The 24,613-nt window shown below is 40.6% G+C and overlaps 1 protein-coding gene across 4 annotated transcripts in view; it reads right to left on the bottom strand.

Annotated features, from left to right (window-relative positions):
- Positions 1-21,578, bottom strand: part of LOC137886824 (seizure protein 6 homolog) — a 101,206-nt gene extending 79,628 nt beyond the window's left edge. For all 4 annotated transcript variants that reach the window (XM_068729472.1, XM_068729471.1, XM_068729470.1 and 1 more), the window contains exon 1: positions 21,238-21,578. In XM_068729472.1, coding sequence (XP_068585573.1) covers positions 21,238-21,322 — 85 coding nt within the window. In that variant the 5' untranslated portion in view covers positions 21,323-21,578. The remainder of the gene's footprint in view (positions 1-21,237) is intronic.
- Positions 21,579-24,613: the final 3,035 nt, after the last annotated feature.

Here is a 24,613-nt window from a genome sequence, read left to right on the forward strand (position 1 = left end):
AGCCCCGCGTTATTTCCTCTAAAATCTCATACCAGGTTGTTACATTGTACCGCTTTGCATTTGTCTAAGCACTTTTCTCAAAATGAAATGGAATGACATAGGCACTGTGGTTTACTTAAAGGTAGAAAAACAGAATGATACACTGCTTAAGTTACAGCACTAGTGACTAGATATAGAATGAATCTTGACTTTATTGGATTTATTTTCACACAGCAGGCCAAAGAGGTTTGTGTTTACTTCGCCTCACACTTCAGCCCCCTAATCCCGAAGTTTTCAAGTGGGACAAATTGAAGAATTTGTGCAAAGCGAACCGATAGTCTTCACCAATGTGCTTTAAGGTTCAAAGGTACCAGGTCTTACTCATTACCCCAATCTTACATTTTACTATGTAAGTTTGCCTGGTGGAAGCTCTCCGTTGGTTGCAGCAATGTGCAATGTGGACAAACTAATTCTTGGCCATGGAAAGTTGATGAGGTATTAGGCCTGTTGGGTTTTCCTTCAGCGGAGAGTTCTTTTGAGATTGTTTACTGCCATTTTGTACGTGGGTCAGAAAACATCACAACAAGTCTTGTGTGGAATTGGGAAACTGTAGGAGAGGGATTTAGACGTGTCGCCTACCAGCCTATGCGATTATTGACAAACTGCATGAGAGCTCAGCACACCAGCATGAAGAATGAGATTTGTAATGTAGAGATGTGGACTCAGTACGACAACACAAAATGTGGGCAAGCCCACTGGCTTCCTTCCCGAGCTTACATATGATAAGCTGCAACTATCATGCCTTGAGCCGCCAAGTTGGTGTGTAAGACAGCCTCATCTGGCCAGGGCAGTGGGCTATGACATTTCAACCTCCCCTACCAAGAGGATCCATCTTCTATCTTCTCCCTCCAGAGCTCCCGTGGCCTCTGAGAGCACCGTCAGCATGCAGCAGTCAGCTGAACCTGATTGAATTAACTGGAACAAAATGGATTCCACTTACTCAACCTGCCGGACAGATGAACGCATCACTGACAGACTTTGAGTCCGGGCAATGCCAGAGTGTTGTACGATGTGGGGATGCAGTGGCTCGGTCAGCCATTAGGATTAACACATTCTCAGCGCAACACCAAATACAAATGGAAAGACTGTAAAAGATACCCTAAACCTTGCCACAAGGCTGTGATTCTGCACTGTGTTAAAGGCAGGGGTTGGTTGTTTGACGTAAATGAATTAGTTTTCTAGCAATGGGGCAGCAGTGGTAGCCTAGGGTTAAAGAAGCAGGCTTGTGATTGGGGGGTTGCTTGGAAAGTCTGAGCTGTGAAAATTAATTAAAAGCACTTTCCCGTGTTTGCAGCAGGCAAGCCCTCAAGCATGAGTGAACGCAATTTCATGAATTGCATATAAGCCTCCTTTCCCTACAACTTTTGCCCCAAGGATCTAAATGAATGTGAGCTTTAAGTCAACACACCTGGTGAAATACAAATGTGAACTTCCTGTGGAATCTACAACAACATCAACCATTAGCGTGATAAATATGATGTTGGGGTGCCTTGAGGAGAGGTGCGCTATGATCAAAATACTCAAGAGCACTAATGGATGTTTAGACCATGTTGTTGTTCCATTTGTTGCACTCTAGGCCACAGGGCAAAATGTACGTACGGTTTCAGTTTTGCTTAAAGCCAGAATTTCCAGTTGTCTCCACTTTTCCAGTTTCCTGGTTGTGCTGCTACATATGCCTATGCAGATAACAATACCTATTTATTGTGGGATGTCTGCACAAGAGGCTTCATTTGTTACAGTACGTGTGTGTAAATAAACAAATAAAGAAATCTACTGAATGGAGGAACAGTGGATTTATTCTTGCTTTGAACACTTTAGAGGGCCCTATAGCACACCCTGTTTGAGAATCGTTGAACTATAAAAGCCACGGCTGTATGTCACTAGACACACCAATCACTTTCTCTCCACTTAATTTAGTGTAGCTGTCTCCACAATGAGACATCCAGAGAAGAAACCAACATTTGGAACAACCCTGGACAATGGGCGTGGGTTCAGCCTCAGGGATTGATTCATTGATTTTCCTCAGCCCTTAGGCTAGCTTTGAGAGCCACTAGGTTTCAAGGGCTCTCATTACCGACACGTACATGTAAAGCTGTTCACTGCTGCCTAAAGCTGTCTGAAGAGGAACCTTAAATTGAGCGCTGCAGTGAGGATGATGGATAGCCTTGTCGGGGATACAGATGGCTCCTGCAGGGGGTCTGGCTTCCCTTTGGGATGATTCAGCTGGGCTGAAGACCACATGTTGACAGTCAGAACCTCTTTGCAGAGTAACATGAGGCACCACAATGCTATAACTCCTTGGAGACCATGAACATCTCTTAGATGCTGCATTAGTACCACAGGATCAATACAGCAGCCGAGCATAACACTAACAGCTCCAACATATGGCGTAATCCATTCGTAACTGCGCATAGTTATGTGTAATGTGAGACTCCCCTCTGGAAACTATTATCCCAACCAAACATTCTCTACTGTGCCATAACTATACTACTGTTATAAAATTATTTATATGCATTCGTAAATAATTGATAAGTGATATACAAATTGTTTGATCAGTCATTTATAATTCGTTAAATAAATGTGTTAATAATTACTGTATACTTCGATTACAAACCATTAGAAGAAAAAGTATATACGCACACGTCTGTTCTAACAAAGAATTGAAAAGGCTTATTCTACCCTACTTTTGGAGGATTATTATTGGATGCATCAGGTCCAGGTATTAGCACAGCAAAGGGAGAACAAGTGGAGCCAAGTCATACGCCCACGTCCGAGTCACACGGCCCCTATGTTAAATCAAAAAATACTAAGAAATAACACATAATTTGGTCAGGATAGACAAACTACTTCCACCTGCTTCCTAGGAAGAACTGATGTACTATGTCCAACCTTTGGAGTACAAATGTGATGCCACATTGTTACAGTGCAGGGCAGCCACATACAACTGAGCAAGTGCAGGTTACAGTGGTGCTACAGAATAGGAAGATCTGCGCTGCATGTCACTTTAACAAAGAGAGCAGGAGGGAAGTGGGTGACTGAGTGCACTGGGAATGTGAGTGAGAGCTCAAGGGTCACATGTCTTTGTGCCCTGCCCTTTGAACAGGCCTTACCCTCCTGGTCCTGCTGGCCCTGGCTCTCCTGTCGGTACAGGTATAGCTAATCAGAGACTGTGGCATTGGGTCCATGCAGCCAGCTCTGAATAAAACATAAAAAGTGTAATCAAGAGGGGGCATCTGTGGCTGTCTCGGGCTGCTGGTACCAACACTCCAGCTATTCACCACATGTGTCCTCATACTAATGACAAGCCTGAAAGGAGGCACAGGGCAACCTCTTTTCATAATCAAAGTGTTTTTATTCATGACATGTCTATTAATTAGTTTGGAATAGGCGGCACCGCGTGCTCAGGAGAATTTAAATTGGCTGAAGAGGATTTGCCCTTTCCCTGTTGAGCCAATGATTTCTTGGCAAGTCTTTATAACCTGGGAGTAACAAAGAGGCGGAGAGGAAGAGACAAGGAGATGGGAAGGGGGGCTCTTTCTTTCTCTCTCTCTCGCTCTCTCTCTGTCTCTCTCTCTCTCTCTCTCTCTCTCTCTCTCTCTCTCTCTCTCTCTCTCTCTCTCATAGAGCCTATAAATCACAGGGGGCAGCAAAGCTGAAACTGTCAGTGGCGTTCGGCCATTTACAACGTATCTAAGAGAGGTGTGTATATTAGTGAGAAGACACACAAACACAAATTAATTGGAAAAAAGAAAAACCCTCCCCAAAGTACGTAGGTTTTTTTAAATTTATTTTCCACATAATCTTAACCTTCTGAACCCAAGCAGTTTTGGGGCGTTTTTCAGTCCTGTCTTGTTTTTCTTTCTGTAGCCTTGATTTTCACTGCAATATACAAGTCCTGCACCTGCACACAACCATGGCTAGGCGTAGAGAGAACTCAAAAATGTGTTTTTTGCAGTATAACACAGTTACCATGCCATAAAACCCCCAAAAATAAAAAAATGCAAGTTGAATTTCTTTGATAATTTATTTTACAAAAACTTGCCACAAAGATTGCCAAAACAAGTTACCTCAAGTGTAGCGAATGTTGGAAACAAAATTGGAGACTCCGCGTGCTATATATATATTAAGCTATTCACATTTTTACAACCTCTACTTACAGCCTCTCCTTTCCTCAATGCGCAGTGTTCAGCAGCCTGCAGTTCAGTCAAAGTTTTACTGAATCTTTGTCACGTGACTGTTGGCCTGTGCCAAATCAATCATGGCTTCCTAGTTGCGCTGAGTAGCACAGAATTTAATGCTTACCTGTTTAGAGTAAACGGTTTATATGGGGCGACATTTTAAATGAGACATGCAGGATAAAATGCTTTTGATGAAATATCACATGTTGAGAGCTGTTTAGAGCCAATAGAAAAGTCCTCCAAATCTGTTTACTGCACCTTTAAAAAAGGTAGTGTAACTTAGAAATGAAATGCATTGAAAAAAACAATAAAACCTGTAGAAATTACTAACCATGACAATACAGGGTACATTTAGCCAATGAGAAGGCATCTAAGCTATCAGTGATAGTGAAGGAGTGGATTAAAGAAGAAAAAATAATTTTCTCCAATAAAGGTATTGTGCAAATACCTAAATGGGATTGTTTGATGGGTAACACCATCTTTGTCTTGAGAGAAAACTATAAGAATGACTTTGAATTAATTAAATGTCTTCTCTCATGGCTTAATCTCTGTCCTCTATGTCATCCACAGAAAAGAAGCTGTTCTCCTGTCATTAAGGCTGTACCTCAACTTCTTTCTTAACTTCTGTGACAATGCACCCTGACACAATAACATTTGTTATCTGCTTTCACTCAAACTGCGAGTCTCAAATCAATAGCACACCACAATTTAAAACCACAACAATGGGACCTCATAACCGACCTGTCTCTGGTGCAGTTAACAAACAGGCGTGCAGTATTGACACTTGTCAAGGCGTAATCAGTAGTGATGTTTTAGTCATGGCGAGTGATGGAACAGGAGGCAGATTGTTTGCTAATTCTCATTTCACACACTCCCAATGTGAAATCAGCCAGGCACACAGAGCAGCGGTTCCTCTACATGCACAATGGTCTGGCTCGCTGCGTAACACCAAATTATCTTTCCCCTGACTTAATTATTCATTAGACAAACATAATTAATTTAAGAAGCTTCCCTCACTGGAAGTGTTTCAAATAAAGGCCAGAAGGACATCTTTCTGCTTTATCATTAACTGAACACAGAACACAGCCAAGAAACCTGTAAGGGTCTGAATGCTTTATTTAATATAGTCGCAACTTGTGCCAACAGTTTAGTTTTTTTATTTTACAGCGCTGAAAAGTTGAGGCCTTGTGCAAAAAAATGCACTCCAACGTTTTTATTGGTTAAGCTGATACAGCTAGAAATACCTTCAAATATAAGCTCTTATACTGCCCGTTTTTTAATCCACATAACATGAGCGAGGAACAGCACCGCCTACTCCACTTGCTTTTGATAACCATTTTCTGTAACTATTTTCCAGTCCTTGCCTCCACACATCATTTAGCAGGCCCAATTTAGTCTCCCGGTATCTGACTGGGCCCCTCGGTGCTTGATGTTAGACCCAGACAGAAGGATTTTCTTCTGTGGCTCTTCTCAGCCAGTCCATCTCCCCTCCTACACGTTTACCACAAAACCACCCTAATTACACACACTGAGTACACAGGCACACACGCACAAACTTTGCCCTCTCTTTCCCTTCCTTCGCTCAATCTTCCCCGACTCCAACGGACGCGTCTCGGGGAGATGGCACAAGGCTTTGATCTATCTTCTGCGTGATTCTGGGCTTTCAGATCAAGGGGCGGTTTGTCTTCAAGCTCACCAAATCCTCAGACGGCCCGAGACAAAGAGCAAACATGCTGAAGTGCCTTTCCAGATCCATTTGCGTAATGGCAGAGCTGTCTGTTAGTGTGTGTGTGTGTGTTCGTGCATTGACCCTTTTCTGTTGTACCCCCTTGTGCCACTCCATTCCAACAATCATTACAGGCTTCTTTTTGCAGTAGATTATTATGATATACTCTATTTTTCTGCCTTGATGAGACGTCTAAATTGAAGGACTGAGGCTTCCCTACCACTATTGTTCACCTCATTCCAAGTAAAGTTTCTTTGTTGAATTACTCCCTGCAAGCGAACGATCCTCACCCATATTACCATGGAAACAACAAGATTTTCCTTCCCCGAGGATCTATTAAAATGCTTCTATTCTGAGGATCTATTCACGAGTCAATGAAAAGGGTGAATATGACACCTCTGTGCTTCTTCTGTCAGTGTGCCTTTGTCAATAATTTTAGTTTTCAATGCTCTTGCCCCCCCTCCCGCAATCAACAAAGAAAAAAAAGGATGATATAGGGAAAAACATTAAAATAATAATAAAGAGGTGAAGAAGAGTTGTTTTTCTTCATACGTTATAGTATATTGGACAGGCAAAGTGTTCTTCGCAGGTTTTGTTTACTCAGTGACTATGAGGATAAAATGCCAAACAACTCAACATCAAAGATGCTCGGACCAATCAGTTAAGGAATTACAGCTCTTTTAGATATTGAACCATAATTCAGTTTAATGAACTTGTGTTTGAATAGCAACAAAATACAAAATTGGTCCGTTCCTATATTTCACCATGCAAGAGAAAGCAATAAAGAGGCAATATAATAAAGTCAGTGAAAAAACTCTGTGCAAAAACTCGTGTCATAAGATCATGACAACAAGTAACTTTGTCAATACTTTAGTTTCCAGAAGAATACAGTATATTGCATTCTGCTAGTTGACACGGTTATTGAGTTTTAAAAACTGTGACCATCTAACCCCTGTAGATCCTCCCAGTTTGCAAGCGGCGGTATGAAGAGGCAAATACACAGGGAGAAAAAAACCTTTAGAATCTGTTTGAACTTGTGCCTATAAATGTGTCCCCATATTTGCTTTCATAATCAGTTTGGGCAGACTGGATTGTGCCGTGAAATGAAATGTGAGCTCGCAAATCCCATTGGATTATAGGGTGACAAATCCAGTTGGCTTGAAACCTTTCTTTTATCTCTACTTTCATCTACAGTTGAGAGTAGTAAATATATGAAAAGTCCATAGTTAAGTTTATCAGAGTTAAAAATGGGGGAGAGCACACTCACCGATGGCAAGGGGATGTCGAGATAGAGAGCGCATGTAACAGACAATGAAAGGAAAGGCTGCAGAATAAAATGACTCCAAAACCACAGCATGACGTTTAATCCAATTTGCTCAGCAGTTGGAGCTGTGTTAAAATCACATAGTGGTTTGTCCCCTATAAAAGCCATAGGGATGGCTATATACCATCCAAATGGGCAATTCCACAACCCCAAAAGTAGAATTGCTTGACTATCTAACAAGAGGAAGACAGATTCAAAGAGAATATATTACAGCCGAAGGACTGCATTAGAAATCAACATGCCAGAGTAAAAACAGTTTCAACTGTGAGAAATGAAGCCCTCTTCTTTCTATATTTTTATCTTGAGATGTAGGTGAAATAAAAGAAGATCATTCAAGTTATCATTATCTGAATTTTTTTTTTTTTACAGATTGGTTTTATCATGTCTGTGCAGAATTTTGGAATGAGATAAGTATTAATATCTTGTCTCACATTGTAATCCTGGCTGAGACAAAATGATAGATAGAGAATAGATTTACAACCTTGTGGTTGTATGCCTCGGTTAACCAGTCATGTTGCCAGTAAGTGATGCCAAAAGTTTGCCATCACTTAATAATTTTATTCTATTAGACATTTGTGTGAAATTGTCATAATTAGCATAGGAATTCTTGAGTTATGGCCAAAAATATGTGAGGTCACAGTGACCTTAGACCACCAAATTGTTATCGGATCAACTCTGAGTGCAAGTGGATGTTTGTGCAAAATTGGAAGACTTTTTCTCAAGGCGTTCCTGAGAAATTGCGCTCGCGATAAAGGGGCCTACATGAGGTCAGTGACCTTGACCTTTGACCACAAAAATCTAATCAGTTCATCCTTGACTGCAAGTGGACATCTGTGCCAAATCAAAGAAATTCCCCCCAGGCGTTCCTGAGAAGTTGTGTTCGTGGGAATGCAGAGACGGACAGACGTCACGGACAATCCGAAAACATAATGCCTGCGGCCAAGGCTGTCGACAGCGCAGCGGCATAAAAATATAACAGACACGGAGCTTAAAATTGGATAAAGCTCCCTAGAAGTCAAACTTGTATTCTCTCCATGCAACTGAAACATTAAACTAACTATAGGCTGACTTACACTACAATGTTACTGAGAGCTGCCTCCTCCCTCCTGTCTCTGCTTTCCCTTTCATCACTACCTCAAATGTGCATCCACATTCAGAGCCGGGCCTCCTGGAGCGGGGCCAGGGAGCGTCCCTATAGCCTCTCAGCAGAAACAGCTTTGTCAAACTCAGTTAGCCGCCTCCGAGGGGGGAAAACACCTCTTTCCGCAGTAATACTCCAACTATTCACATCATGCCCTCGCCTCTGCCTCAGCCACCTCATCAATCCACACAGCAACAAAGGTAAACAGCCTCGCACCTTCCAAACAGAGGCCCGTGCTGCTTTGTTGACACAGTGTATGTGCAAAGCGCCTGCACAGTGTGAGCGACTCGCAGGACAGACTGAGCTTCATTTACAGAAGGTAATTGCTCTGGAGCCAAGTGGTGCGCTTTTATAATGAGTTTTTTTTTTTTTCCAGCTTTGCTAGAACCTTGTCTGGATTTATTTACTCGTCAGATGAAACTGCTTTGACAGCGGTATAAAACAAGTTCAGCTAAACAACACATCACCTTCAAGCAGGACCGGTCACTGACATCGGCAGGCTATATATCGACTGTCCTCCTTATTGTGTACACCTTGGCATGAAATAACATGACACTTGTCTTGTCACCATCTCTTAAATGCGCCGAAAGAAAACACTGATGAATATTAACATTTTCCGGGGTACGGTTTTGAGCCCTGCTGTATCGCTCTCAGGCACTCTGGATAAAAGCTTCGACCAAGTGGTGTATCTAATGTTTTCCCTAATATAAATGGAAGGGGAGAAGATTCCCCGCTACTTCGCTTTTATTCCTCTCCCTGTCTCTGCAACTCTGCTCTCACTGTCGCACCCTCCTTGTCAAATTGTTTATAACCTGCTACGTTAGACGAGCCGAGGCACAATGCTTGCCTTGAAAACACAGGATATACCCTCACAGCTGTGATCTGCATTGAAGATGCTCTACTCCTCTCAATGTGAGATCTGCAACTTCGACGCTATGTTATGTGCACGTTCCTCAACCTTACCCTGAATTCAGTGTAGAAAAAAAAACACAAAAATGTTTTTTTTCTGTTTTTTAAAGAAGCAATGACAAGAAAATTGGCATCACCCAGCGTGCGGAGATAATAAGAGAGAGACGCCTTGCACTGGAGAGTCTAACCCATTCATTGTTTCAACAGCTGTCCTCACATGTTGCAAATTCAGTTTTACTCATTTTGTCTTGATGAAAAACCCGGAATGTAGCAGAACATTTCATTCACAATACAGACATAGAAATGGAGAGAACTCAAGAAGCGAGAGTGCTTTTGAAGGACACCAGCATGGAAAAAATGCCCTTTCTTAGTATATTTTCTCTCCAAGGCTTTTCCTGATAAACATCTGGCTTTTTTTTGTTCCTGCAGAACAGACTCCTCTAAAAGCAACTAGAGATGTGTTTATGGAAAAGTGAAAAACACAGGAGGCCAGCATATAGCTCATCTGCTAATGCAATTTTTTTCTGGTTGTAGATTCCTTGTTTTTCTTTTCTTTTTTGTTACCTTTTCGTGCTTTGTTTTTAAATTTGTTTTTACATTGTGATGTAGTGCTTTTGTACGGACACCATGAAGAGTAGTTTCTCCCTTGGTAGTGACTAAAGGGAATTCCAGGTAATTTCCTTCTCTAGTATTAAACCATATGGTAATGGTGCATTTCAAGGCAGCACGGCGTGGCACAATGCCTCAAAGCTAGTTAGGTCTACGTTCTGGTATTTATTGAGATATGTTCTTGTTATAACATTGGCCTCTTACAGTCCATGAAGTGCTTTCCTTGCTGTAGTAAAGAGACTGACCCATGATTGACCCAAAAATGATGGTGTGTCGACTTCAGCTGATTATAGTTTATTTTTATTTTTTTTAAATAAATAAATGAATACCTTATTGGGTTACATGATTAAAGATGGGTCCAGAGGAAGCTTAAACTGTCATCAGTTTACCTCACTTATATAAATCAGTGATGTGATAAGCCATTATCCATTACATTTGACACAAAAATCAACATTAAGTCCATTGATGCATGTTTAAAGTTATTAGCAGAGAATAGAATAATTGACGGTTCAGTTAGCAGACATTTTCACCAGAGGTTAAACTGATGTCATGGTGGCGTCTGTGCCTACTGCCTCTCCTTCTTCCTCTACTTCTGTCTCTTTCTGTGTCTGCATATACAGTATGTGTTAATCATGTAATTGGGACAACAATCAGTTCACACAGTTACATTTGAGGTACTCATCTCCCATTCAGGGGCAAAGAAATGGTCCACTCCCCACAAGGCAAACCATTACATTTTAGAGTTGGGGAAATATGCTTATTTGTTTTATGTGGTAAGGTTTACGAGAAGATCTATGCTACTGTTATGTCCGTATGCTATGTATAAAGATGCAGCAAGCAGGATTAGCTTAGCATAGCATTAATATGCTATATGGAAGATTTTGAGGTGCCATTGGGTGGATTTTGAACCTCTGACAGAGCCAGGCTAGCTCTTAACCCTAGTTACATGCTAACATAAGCTAACTGTCTCTGAACTGTAGCTTCATAGATAGCATACAGGTATAAGAGTGTTCTCAATTAAACCTCAGCAAGAAAGTGATTGTGGGCAATAAGCAGACGGAGCAATCATTTCAACTTCAAGCTGTTACTGCTAACTTTAATGAAGGCTCTGTTCAAGTGTCCCAGTAAACCATGACAGTGTGACTGTGAGCCAGAATGCACATTACCAGGACCCTTAAAACTGTAGCCATGATTGAATTTAGCCATCATTAATTGTATTATTACATGTGCTTTCCTACTGTGACATGTCAACGTCTCTGGGAAAAAAAGGCCTATAGCCGCACCAGTCCACCAGGCGTCGTTAGTGTGTCCTGCTGTCCTGAACACCTGTGGCTCATCTCCTTATCGGCCTTTGTGACCAGCTGCCTGCAGATGCACCTCATTACAACCCATTTTTTTTGTCAGATCGCCTTGCTTTTCCCAGTTCCCTTGTCAGTTTTTGTCTACCTGTCTGGCAGTCTATGTTTTTTTCTCCCTTCTTGTAAGTTTACAGTAAAGTTTCTGTCATATCAAATGCCTACCTACCTCAGTCCCCTGCTTGGTGTCTGCAAAATTAGTTCCAAAAGTGTTTCAACTGCTTTTTACCCTTTTCTGGAGATTGTTTTTTTCTTGGTCATAAATGTGGATGGTGCAAGATGCAGTTGTGATTCTACAAAGCTGCAGAGTGATTTTGCCCTCTAGGCCTGATCCTACATATACTGTACTTACATCATTTGTACTGAATCATGTATGAAAAGGAATCTTATAACACCATATCAAATTGTTTTAATACGTTCACATGTGCACCTGCTATACGGTGAACACCTGGCTTCTGATATACTGCAGACGGTTCTTGATTTTATTTCTTTAAAAAAGAAAAAAATGCGATAATACTTTACAATACTGTGCTCAAAATTGTTGATCAATTCAGAAGCACATCAAGAATGACCTGAGAAAGCAGGATTCTCTTCTTTTTTTTAACTAATCATATTTCTTTCAAATAAAGCACTTAACTCTATAACATCAGTCAAAAGGTTGGTTAATATTCTGCAAGGATTACACCCCTGAGGAGCTGAGAAATCTATAGACAGAGTAAATAATAATCTATGATGGTAAGGATAAGGATATTTTATTGTCATTCAAGATAATATTGTACAGTTAAGGGGCCAAAATTAAGAATCAAGTCGCGATGCAGGTACTAGCAATAATCAAAAAGAAGGCACACAATAAAATTCAATTAATGCCTTGACAATTATAATGATAGCAGCATCAGTTGGTTCAATATTGTTGCCGTTAAACTTAAGGCGCTTTCATGGCTAAATTGTCTTACTGCAACAATGTTAACTTTTTTATTTATTATGAGCACAATGACATTAACATAAGATTATATATTCTACATGAGCTGGATATTATTTGGAGTTTCCCTAAATGTACCATTTATGTCAGACTGTTCCATAAAATGATCTTATCACTTTAACATTGTATTCTCTTCTTGAATACAGTTTACCGTGAACATACTGTGTTAAAGGTCCGATCTTTGGCAAGGAGCATCCCTACTGCCAGAATTCCCTTTCTCTGTTTGCCTTCATAATTCAGACTTAATCCTTCCAAGCACACCCAGCCAGGCTCCATAGACTGAAAGCTCCTCCCCCAAGCTGCTGAGCAACATTGGGCTCACTGGCTTCTCGGGTTCTTGGGTTAAATAAAATAAAATCAAAGTCAAATGAGAATTTTGTTCCTATATTTTTGGGATCGAAAGGCTAGAATGATAATATATTTATACAATTTAATTATATACTCTGCCCTATGAATGTGTGGGCCGATGGGATTCAGCAAATAAAAAAACAACAACCAGAAGGCAACCAGGAGGTGCTTCACAATGGACAATTTGCACAGACACACACACACACACACACACACACACACACACACACACACACACACACAGACACAAACACGCCTCTAAATATACACTGCAGACATATTTTTCCTTCCAATCATATTTGTCTCACATTGAAACCAAAATGGCAGATATAAACCACAACCATGTAAATGATATGTGAACAGTAAGTAATGTTGTTTCTCAGATCTAGTGAGCTAGATATAGTTAACCATGTTCACCATATTATATTAGCGTGTTAGCATACGAATACTGACTAATTTGTTGAAATGTAAAATACAGCCGAGGCTGATGGGAATGTCAATTATGCCAGTTTGCTCATAAACCAAAGTAAAAAATAAATTAAATTTTGACGTGACGATGGCATTCAAGGAAAAGTCAGGGCATCACCAAAGTCATTATGATTTATCCTCTGGAGATGATGGATATCAGAACTAAATGAACAATAGGCCATACAATAGTTGAGATATTTCACTGAAAAACAAATGCAAACCTCATGGCAGCACTGATGAGAAATTCAGGGGATCACAGAAGTCAGCAGTTTTCATCCTCTGGGGACCATGAATGTCTGTACCAAATTCAATGGCAGTCTATCCAATAGCTATTGAGATATTTCAGATGTCAGCTTGTCTTTATTACATATGTAAAAAGAGAAGGAACACAAAGATACTAAGCAATGACTCACTATGTTCCCGTCAATGGTAATGGCTTTCAACACTTTTTCTTCAATAGGAAGCTACTAAACATCATGTCACCATCTTTTTCACCCGCCATCTTAAAGAGATGTCAGTAGCATCCAATGCATGGGCCAGCTTTTACCACTAAAAGCTATAGTCCAGCAATCAATGGCATGGTCTAACAGAGCTCCAGCTGTTCCCTGCTAACTAATCCATTCTTAAGGACGGGCTTTCTCTGTAAAGGCTGCTCGCTGCTCTGACAGATGAGAACGGCCACAATGAGCTGGCTTTCCATCACCGGGAGAGAAGCGGAGGCAGAGGACCGCCTTATAACTGACAGACAATTGCCCGACCACCCGGCAGTTGCTAGGACTGACAATGTTCGATATTTTGAAGATGACGGTCGATGTTAGAACGTCTGAATTATACACAAGGTCCTCTGAGGCGACACTTCAATACATCTCACTACAGAGCACGAGGCTCAGGGTTACATCGCGTCCCTCTGCTCTGTGTCTGTATTGTGTGACCTGAACACGTCAGCGGAGCAGAAGGCTTGGAAATGGATGTATGCCTGTGATACTTTGCTTAATTTTAGCCAGCGGTGCATGCACTGCAAGAATCCAATGCTTTTGGTGGTCTTATGATCAGCTTGCAGTACTTACAATCAAGACAGATGTTGCGTGAGGAGCAGCTAAGCTGCAACTACAAATGCAATGTGTTCCCCCTGCTTTCTGCAGACTTTCTTCGCCTATGTTTGTCTTTGACTATTTTCAATTACTCATGGAGCTACTATCCCCTTCCTTGATCTATCCACAACATTGTTATCTTTCGCTGCTACTTATAATATGTTTACTCATCCTGATGAATTCAATTACATCTTTTCAGAGGAAATTACTGTGGGGGTGGCTCAGCCTGCCAGAGGTCAGTACTAACTGTGAATACTAAAACTACTCCCCCAAACACATTACACAGCCTATTACCTGCTGCTTTTCACCCAGCGCTCTCCGACCCCGCATAAGCCTTCCCACAGCCACAGATGAAATGCCTTCTAGATGGAATGTGGCGTGGAGAAGAGGGGAAGAGAGCCGGAGCTGTCCCCAAGCCTAATCGTTTCAGAGAGCCATCCCCACTGCAGCCGCAAAACACGCCAGTCCTGATTAGAGAGGTGTGTGCAAGGCCAGGCAGAGCGTGAAAGGTGCGGAAAGGAGGCCTGGCCTGGGGGAGGCAAACCATGCCGACTCTTTTGTCAGTAGACGACTGGTGGGATCGATAAGGCGCAAGGCTAAAGGCAAAGTAGGTAGAAGTAAGCCAGCGATGTACTGCCTTGACAAAGTGGTAGACATTGCTTCATTTAGGGTTTTTTGTTATAGAGGGGAGCTCTTCACTTGGAATAAATTAAATGTGTATGCCCCTCCGTTTTTTTTCCAGAGTCCATTGCCCTCCGTGCTGGAAGTCCAGCCCCAGTCCTCTGCTCGGGTTGGGAGATTTCATAAGTGGAGCGGCTCTGGGTGCCTACCTCCGATCCTCAGGAAGTTTCTCTCCTTTGCTGAGGGCACATGTTGAAATTTTCATTGTAAACTTGTTAACTTTATATCTCTGAAGAGATGATTGTGTTGAGCCAAAACACAGGCCTGTTGGAGAAACCTCTCACATAATTATCTAAAACACAATAACCGATTTCAGGTCTTTCCAAACTGTCAACGTGATAAAATGGGAACTGGATGGGAACTGCTTTCAAGAAGAAAAAAGCTTTTTTTTTTCTCTCTGCATTGTTGTATTTGTAAATGCTGTACTGGACTATGTGTTTTTTGTAACATATATTAATATTGTACAAAAACAATCTGAGTAGCTATTACAGAATGAGTCACCCTCAATATGATTTGTAATTTTTTAAATTACAAATCTCGTTGTCTCAAGTCGTTCCTGCTTTGTTGCACGCTTTAATAATTACTCACAATATTGAGTGCTATTTTGTAAGTGTAACTGTATATAATATATTGTCTTATACACTGCATGCATAATAAATTCAAATTTACCTGGGATAAGAGCCAAGGCAAATAAGTCGAGTAAATGGACAAAAATCTAATTGCATTGCTTAAATTGTAATATTGTTGATGTATTTTCTCATTTATTTATAATGGAATCAAAAAGCTGAACCCATTCTTGCTTTATTGGTTAATTGTCAAGTAGCCAATACAGTTATTTCTGTTACTTTTGATGGTGACCATGTTGTCAGTGTTGACGGTATTTTATTCAGAGATTTGAAATATATAGTGTATGCAGGAAGTGTGTATGCGTAAATATACAGAATGCTAACAAAGCAATTATATTAGGGGAAAAATTAAAAAAGCCTATTTACATGTTTTCAGTGCTGGAGAACAGAATGCATTTAGTTAATTAGTTAGCTTACCCCAAACCAAGGACACTAAAATGTTCAATTACTCTGGGACAAACGAATGCCAACCACTCATCTCTGAGTCTCCCTTAAGATGAAATGAAAAGCAAAATGTTAAATAAAACAGGGAGGAGGAAAGAGAACCTGACAAAGAAACTGATGATCAAAATACTTATTTCACTATTTATACAACATAGCTGGTTGCCCTTATTTTTAAAGCTGATGCTGCATTTTGACCACACAAGGATATGAGGAAAAGAAATAAACCAACCACTTTGCCGCTCTCCACATCTGAATTTTAATTCTGAACTGCAGATTGAGCTGAAGTACAGCCTGATTTAGTGAAGGCACCAGGTTTTATTTTCTATAGGGCAAAACCAGCTGTTGGAGACCCATTCCAAGAAAAGCTGTGATGAAATCCAAAAAAGATCCTTGCAAAAATACTCCCTTCCTTCCACAAACAAAGCTCCACACTTTTGAGGAAGAAAATATATGAGGCAATGACTCAAATTAGAATGCATAGGACATTCTCACGGAGCGAGAGAGAGGCATTTGCACATGAAGAGTTGAAAATGAGTCGCATTCAGCCAAGCTGTGAGCTCCACCTAGGAGGCAGTGAAAGAGACCGAGACAGGCACAGAGAGGGGCTGAGGCAGGCAGGCGCCAAGCCTTGAAGAGGGGCATTCTGGCATAATGACTCTCATTTACCATTGACAGGCCTTGGGAAAGTTAAACTAATTATGACAGCACACAGATGCTGAATAGCCCTTGATGAAGTTAATCACTGGCAATCCAACAAACAGGTGTTGAATAATTCCAGTTACCACCCCTGGAACTATAGGATGCTCAGATTTTTCAAGCACATCGCTCAAAGCAGCAATCTCCTCCTCGAAAGTATTGCCGTCTTATTCCCACGATCAGAGCACATTTCATGACCGTTTGTGAATATGAACACCACCTCCAGTGCTGGTAAACAGAAAGCTAGTGTCGTAACCCGGGATGTTAGCGAGACAAACACCATTAAGTTGAATGAGTACCACACAAAATGCTTTTTTGAAACGTCAAATTAACTTGATGCCATTGTGGTGACAGGTGTCAAAACAAAAGTGGGTCCGCAGAAATGTTCACCCTCTCAATGACTATGGTGCAGTTTTAATATGCACCTCTTCCAACAACAACCTCAAATCAAGTCCAATACAGCATCACAGTAGAGTTTTAGTTTAAAGAAGAAGAAGAAGAAATCTCCACGTGAACTGGATGTAACATTGTTGTTTTATACAAGCTAACTTGCAATATGCTTTAATGATGAATAACATTTGGTAGATATATTAAAACCAAGACTTACAGAGTTGACAATACACATTCCTTAAACCAATAGTGGCATGTCAAGGAGTGCTCTGTCAACCAAGAGGAGATCGTAACTCATTTTAATGAGCTGTAGGATACATAAAACATCCCTTTCTTCAACTCCCCGATGGCTACAGATCATTGTTAACAGGCGGAGATAATGTGTAAGCATAAAGATAATAGGCTCAGCTGAATGTCATTACATTGCGGAAAACTTCAAATGCTGCACCAAGGCCAGCAAAAACTCTCCACACTGAATGAATGCGTGATTAGCCATTAATTATGTGTCCGTTTTTATCAGACAGACTCATTTGAATAATTTTACAAAATTAAATTATTGTTGAACTGCTTTGTAATGAATGAATTGGAAACGAACGTATGAACCACTGTGAGAGATTGTTAACTTAACGTAGATTCAGTGGTGAGGAATGTTTCTACACACTATCTGGGAACGTATGTTCCTTTGAATATTTTTTTATATGATTTCTAACAGTGCTGTTAAAGTAATGGCAGTTTCAGCTGATTACATGCTTTATATCAGAGTGTAAATTTGATTGATACCTTTTATGACAACTTAAAGCTGTTGCCTTCAGGTTGTCTATTCCAGCAAATGTCCATAACAAGTTCTGTCACTTTGTCGCTCTGAGAATCGCATGGAGATAATTAAAGGCCTGTAGGTTCTCATGTTAAGTATTACTTGTTGCAATTTGGTTATCGCATCCTCGGAATACTGTTGCTGGATGCTGTGCATGTGCAGCTCTGTTTTTCACACGACACACAGCACAGCAATTCACACAATTTAATTTTAATCCTCATGGAGTGAGATTTAATCAGATTTAATATTTATGAATATATATTTGTCTTTATTTTATTCATGATGTGAGACAGATTCTATCCCAGTGTACAGATTGAACACATAACTCAATTTCAGAGTCACAAACCACTTGACTTATATGTCTTTGACATGTCCAAAAAAAGAGGAAAAACCTGAAATGTAAGGAAATCATGCAAACTGCATACAGAACTATGGCGTCACTATTCCATTTCCACAAAACAGAAATAAAGGCTGGAGGACAGACTAAAAGAAAATACCTCATGAAAAGTATGGTGCAGACTTATGGGCCGTCCATTTAATTATCTTGTTGTTTTTGCTGTTAAAGGTGTACATAAAGAACTGAGACTGAGGTTCTGATCAGAATTTTAATGATCCTCTTTGAAACTGTTTTTATATCGTTCTGTCTCCCTGAATGACCTCTTATTAATGGGGAAAACAAATTAAAGGGATAGAAGCCTTGACCAATTAATTTGAAAAGCAACATTATTTGTTACAACCATGAACTCTGTGCCTACAGACCTGTTAATCATTTTCTTTTAATTAATGAGTGGGTAATTATTTTTTGCATGCTTGAATTTCCTTTTTGTCATTTCAATGTTTTGCTTTTTATTTGATGCTTTCCAAATGAATGACATAGCCGCTGCTCAAAATGTTGTAGAAGGCCAGGACACGCTTTGCAATAAATGTTTTTTATATAGTACATTTTAATATGTAAAATGTCTTCAATACATCTGTTTTCACATTTATTTCTGACTAACAGTTAGAAGCCAATACAATCTAGTATTAGTTCTGCAAATCAAGAAAAAGGTGTTTGTGCAGGGTGATGTTTTTAAACAACCTGAATTTTCTTTGCAAATAGAAAGCATCAGGAGCAATGAACTTGGATGGAAAATAGAAATAACCCAGCAGTTGAGAAACAATCAGTCGCTTAGAATCTTGATGACCCGAACAATAAATATTAAGCTACATTTCTCACTGAAAATAACATGTTCTCTACACAACAATGTGAAAGTGCACACTACAGATGGGAAACTAATGTCACAGACCCCAAAATGCCGCATGCTCATGACAGTGAAATGGATGGGCGTTTGTATTCCCTGCTCAGTAACACACTGAAGCGTGTCAACAATAGGCATGTGCCACAAATCAGAGAATCAGACCTCACTGCTTGTCAAAACTTGACGATGTCAACCTCAAAACCACAAGATTCAAAAATTCAGATGGCCAGCCATCTGAATTTACTAAAGCGTGAGCATTTGCTGGCTAAGCAATGGCAAAGAATTCACTAATGGAAGCTGTTCAATTTTATTTTTCTCTCAAAAAAATAGTACACTGTGCATTTTTCCCCTCCCTAGAGTGAGCGAGCAGTGCAGGTGTGTTCTTGGTATGTGTGCATTTGTCAACACAAATAGAATGCATACATCTTCTACTTATAAGCACTACTGTACAGTGTATGTTTACTCAAAGAAGTTCATCAAACATTTATACAATATGAAAAGTCTTCTGAGGGTGTCGGGCTGTACCAGGAACAACTAGATTTGCAATTTGCTTGTGCAAGGTTCTGAAATTCTTTGTTGAAGCGACACAGCACCTTTCCTCCTCTAGATTTCCATCAGCAGATGTTTTGTTGATAGTGTAAAATGTTGTTTCAGGCGCTGGTCCAGGATTGGTTTTGCATGGGCTGATATGCAATGACTGAAACAGCCCAGGCAATGTGAATTCATTTTCACAATTATTGCATTGTTTAGTAATCACTTGTCCCTATAGATGTGTTCATTTTCAACATGAAACAGACGGCTTTCATCAAAAATGATTCACTAAAAGACATTTTAGAAAAGCCTTCGGTCATTTACTCAACCTAAAGGATTGTGTTGCAGTATTATGAGATACTTGTATTCGCTGATGATGTGCATTTTCTAACCTGTGCATAGAAAAGGTGTTATTTTTACTATATATCTGCAATCCCGCTCAGATAAATAAGTACAGATGTAAATATTTTTCTGTACATTGTATTCTTTACTGCTATCCTGCTGGACAAACTGCATCTGCACACACTACCTTGCAGGTGGCTCAAGTCTATGTAAAACTGCATGAGAAGGAGCTAGGTGATATAGATCACCACACGGGGGGGGGTAGAAGAACTGTGCTGACAAGATGAAACACAGGTAGACCGACAGCTTGCATAGTTAGAATGATAAAGAGAGGGCAGAGGCACAATAGAGAAATAATTAGGACAAGGGCCACTGTGCATGAATGCGTCGCGGCTACCCACAAGCACTCAACTGTGTCAAACAGCTTGGTCAATAATCTTCAGCAATTCCTGAGGATTAGAGTCTTATTACCGAGCACCGTCTGTCACACGGACCTCGATGCCCAAAACAAGTCACTCCCTGACTGTTTACTCCTGGCTTCAACAAATAAATAAGCATCTCACTGGGAAAATCCATCACATTAGATTAAATATTGTTCAAAACAGGTTTTAGTGTGTGAACTTTTACTTGTGGCCAAACATGTGTTTGTTTGTGTGTGTGTGTGTGTGTGTGTGTGTGTGTGTGTGTGTGTGTGTGTCTGTGTGTGTCTGTGTGTTGTTATAGCACTCTGAAGAGATTCTGTAAGTTGTTGACAGTAAACTGTTATGTAACTGACTGTTAAAAAAAACATATTACCAGTGGCAAAATGTGAGGATCTATAACTTCGAATGAGCTACACTCTGTGTGCAGTAAGGAAATTCTTGGAGGCTGATTTTTATTTATATACATATATATATATATATATATATATATATATATATATATATATATATATATATATATATATATATATATATATATATATATATATATATATATATATATGCTGCCTGATTCTTATTTAATATTTAAGTTATTTCTGTAGTTTAAAGAAAATCGTAGCATCTTTAAATGTGTGCAGATAATTAATTAAACCAGCAATGTTGTGGTTTCTTTCGCTTGATGGTGAAGAATTAAACCAAGAAATTTTAAATTCAATATCAAATGGATCATCGTGCAAGCGCCTGCCACATACACACTTGTCGATCTGATCGGGGTGAGCCTGGTGTCATTGCCCAGCACTCAGCTCTACCTTCGCCTCATATAGTTTGACAAAAGGAAGTGCACGGAACAATCCCCACAAAGTGCGCGTGAGACCCAAGTTCTTACCTTGTCCATGTATGTCGGCCACGGCGGCGGCGAGAACCAAAACCGCGAAGAGGGTCTTCAATTGACAGTCTTGTCTCATACACATGTCTACTAAAGTGGAGGTCGCTCTTCGCGTAGCTACAGAACACGTCCTTGTGTTGGGAAAGAATACTTCCAGGGCTTAAGAAAAAAACAAGGAAAGCGAGAAATTCAAGCGTGCGCAAAATAAACTGAGCCGCACGGTTCGCCGTGGCACTTCCTCTGTAATTCGCACCACGAAGACAGTCGAGAATGATCAAGTGAAATACGGAGGTCCCTTTTTAATTTGGACGCTCAGTAAGCGGATTCCTGTCTGTCTGTGTGAGCAGTCGGCACCTGGAGAGACGAGGCAGCGAGCCGAGGCTTCAGCACCGCGGACAGCTCCTAGCGTCAGCTGAGGGAACAGCCGCCTCGAAGTTAGTTGGGGGAGTTCAAATGCTGTGCTCTCTGCATGTCCTTTACATCCTCTGAGTTATTTTTAAGAGCGCGGTCGTCGTTTACATATTTATTTATATGTAACCATTTACCTTAACTATTTCCATCAACATAACAGTCATAATCAGGTTCAAATCTGGGGGGGAATAATGCACAGTGAAACTCTCGTCTGTCAAGAGGACCAGCCCGGCTTTTCATAAGGTGAGTGAGTAGTTTATCATTTGTAATAAAGTGCACTGGAGGGAGGGAGAGACATGCATGTGTACAAAATCCCCATAAAAGACAGAATGATAGATTCCAACTAGTAGAAGAAAAACAAGATTTTTTTTTATATTCAGCAATTACATTTTTCCAGTCAGGAGTTCCACATCATAAAGTGAATCTGTTATCCAGCCAGACACAAATATTTGTAATATTTGTATTCATGTGTCTGCCACTGCCCATAGATTGCATTACTTTTAAGCTCTGATCCTACATTTAGCATTCATTCTGCCAATGAATCAGGACATCAGCTCTCTTTTTTTTGAGACCCACCCAGTAAAGCTCAGACCCTGCTGTGCATGACTAACCCTGAGGTGAGACGGTCCTCAGGCACCGGAAATAATCATACCATGCGCTAAGTCTCTTAGGTCACTTTTTTATGTCCCTCTTTGAGTTTCAGTGTACGTTTCAGGGCCGTATCTATTTGCCGGTGATGCATGTCTTCCCAGTGCTTGCAGGAAAGCTCTACTTTAATGAATAAAGTGGGGTTCCTAAATTGGTTACTGTGGGCTGAGCAAAACCAGTAAATACAGTATTTGGTAAATGTAGAGGCAAGAGGCAAAACTGTGACAAATTATTAGTATTAGTCTCACGTGTAGACAGACAGTTACCTAACCAAAGCAACGAGCAAGACGACAAACTCCTACAAGCCCTAAGGGTTGCTGTTGTGTGGTTGACCTCTGACCTCCCTGTGGAGACGGAGCAAGTGGAAAGATCAATAAATGATTACGTCACTGTTCTTTTTGTTAATCAGAAGAAGGTAAGTCATTATGTATTAATTAATAGCCTGGGTATGACAAAAGTGATTATTTGGAAATAACTAGTCTGATAAGTTGTTCCGAAATTATCTGCCCTTATGACACCAAAAAGTATTAGGTATAGTAGATACTATCTACTATCATTATACCCCCTTTAGGTATCTAGGTCATAATAGTTATATCAAGAGGCTTATTATAGCCAGTAAAATAAAATAGCTGTACTGTTCATCCAGTCACTAACTTCTACATAAGTGATCCATGAACAGTAATGGTTGAAACTCAGAAATTGGCTCACAGAAACAAGCAACAAAACGTATTACTTTTCCAGAATGGCTTGGAGAGTTTTCCGTGCTGTTGTGACGCACCCTGTCACCCGAACAGAAGAAGATACAGCAGGTTGACGAGCGTTTTACAAGGCAGTCTGTTGTGCGAGACGAGAGCAAAACGGTATCAAAATAAAAGCAATTAGAAGGCAAGAATAGAGGTGGGGACGGGAGTGGGGAATAAAAGCACTGGGAGAGAACCAGGCATCACTGACGACTCTAAAATAGTATGTGTAAGCAGAAACAAAAAAAACCACCACCGCTCATTCTAAAAGCAAAAGGTGTACAGTGGAGCAGTCAGCCTGTCCTCTGAGGTCCATATGTATCCCGTTATGAGCCGTATGTGTGATGCGTTATCGCCAAACGATGGATGAATCTTCCTTCTTTGTGTCAATTAAGACTTGGCTGCCTTTTAGAAATCTTATAACAGAAATTGCATTGTCATTGCATACATGTAAGCATTGTTGTACTCTCCTTTTTGTTCTCTCTTTTTTATGTTGACTTTTCTTTCAGGCTCTATTTGACTTTTTCTCACTTTGCCTCCCTCTGTCTCCTCTATCACTGCGCCAACGTGTTTCTTTTTCTTCTAAATTTATCTCCCTGTCCTCCCCCCCACATCCCCCCCTCACACATCCCCAAGCACGGGACACTCCTCGCAGCACTCCCGTATTTCCCTTTGGCCTGACTCAGAAGAGGCTCTAATAGTGCAACTTTCCCTTTAGTGAAGCTCGGTGGAGCCATAAAGCAGCCCTGAGGTCTAGTTGGCAGCCAGATGGTTCCAGCCGAGCTTTCATTCTGCTAATGGGGTAGGGGGGCAGAGCAGTTAATGAAAACCAGACCCTTGAAATGAAATGACCAATGTACCAAGGTAATGAGGCACATGTCGGCAGCAAGCCTTTACATGCATTAAGGTAATCTTAGATGGCAGGATTATGTAAAAAGCATTTTATGATGACTGTTCATTAGATGGCTAAGGACTGACTGATTATTACACGGCATGCTCAGCTAACAAATACACTCCCACTGACTCAGAGCACTGTCGGTGATATTCAGACTGACTGGGCCAGGCTAAGTGCTTCATCAAAGCAAGGCTGTGTGCCAAACGCCATCAATGAGTCCCCGCCCACGTAGCATTACAACCTACAAATTACAGCCCACATTACAGTCACTGGCGGCAACAATATCACAGTCACAGGACTCACAAATGCACGCAGGGCTAATCATCACGTGTTACATTCACAGTGCAGAACCGTGACCCCTTTCAGCCAACAGTCGCAATCAGAGTACCGCCCCAAAATCAGTTCACTGTTATTTACTGCTATTTGTCTCGTATTAGGCTGTGCCAATCAGACGTCAGCTGCTAGAGGGAAATGTGAGAGATTCAGGGTTTGAAACTGAGGGATTACATCAGAGTTTGTTGTAGAAAATGATATATACCTGACTTACTACTGTTAGTTATAGCTTAGACCTTATCTGATGCAACTCAATGCAGCCTTAGCCTAGACTTTGAAATTGATTGTGTTGTTCCTTTTATTTTTCCTTTTTTAAGAGTTTTAGAAAAATATCTATCATTACTACTGA

Source organism: Cebidichthys violaceus, unplaced genomic scaffold (genome assembly GCF_023349555.1).
Source record: "Cebidichthys violaceus isolate CVI_PGR_0920_01 unplaced genomic scaffold, fCebVio1.0.p SCAF_46, whole genome shotgun sequence".
In the NCBI taxonomy this organism is placed as follows: Eukaryota; Metazoa; Chordata; class Actinopteri; order Perciformes; family Stichaeidae; genus Cebidichthys; species Cebidichthys violaceus.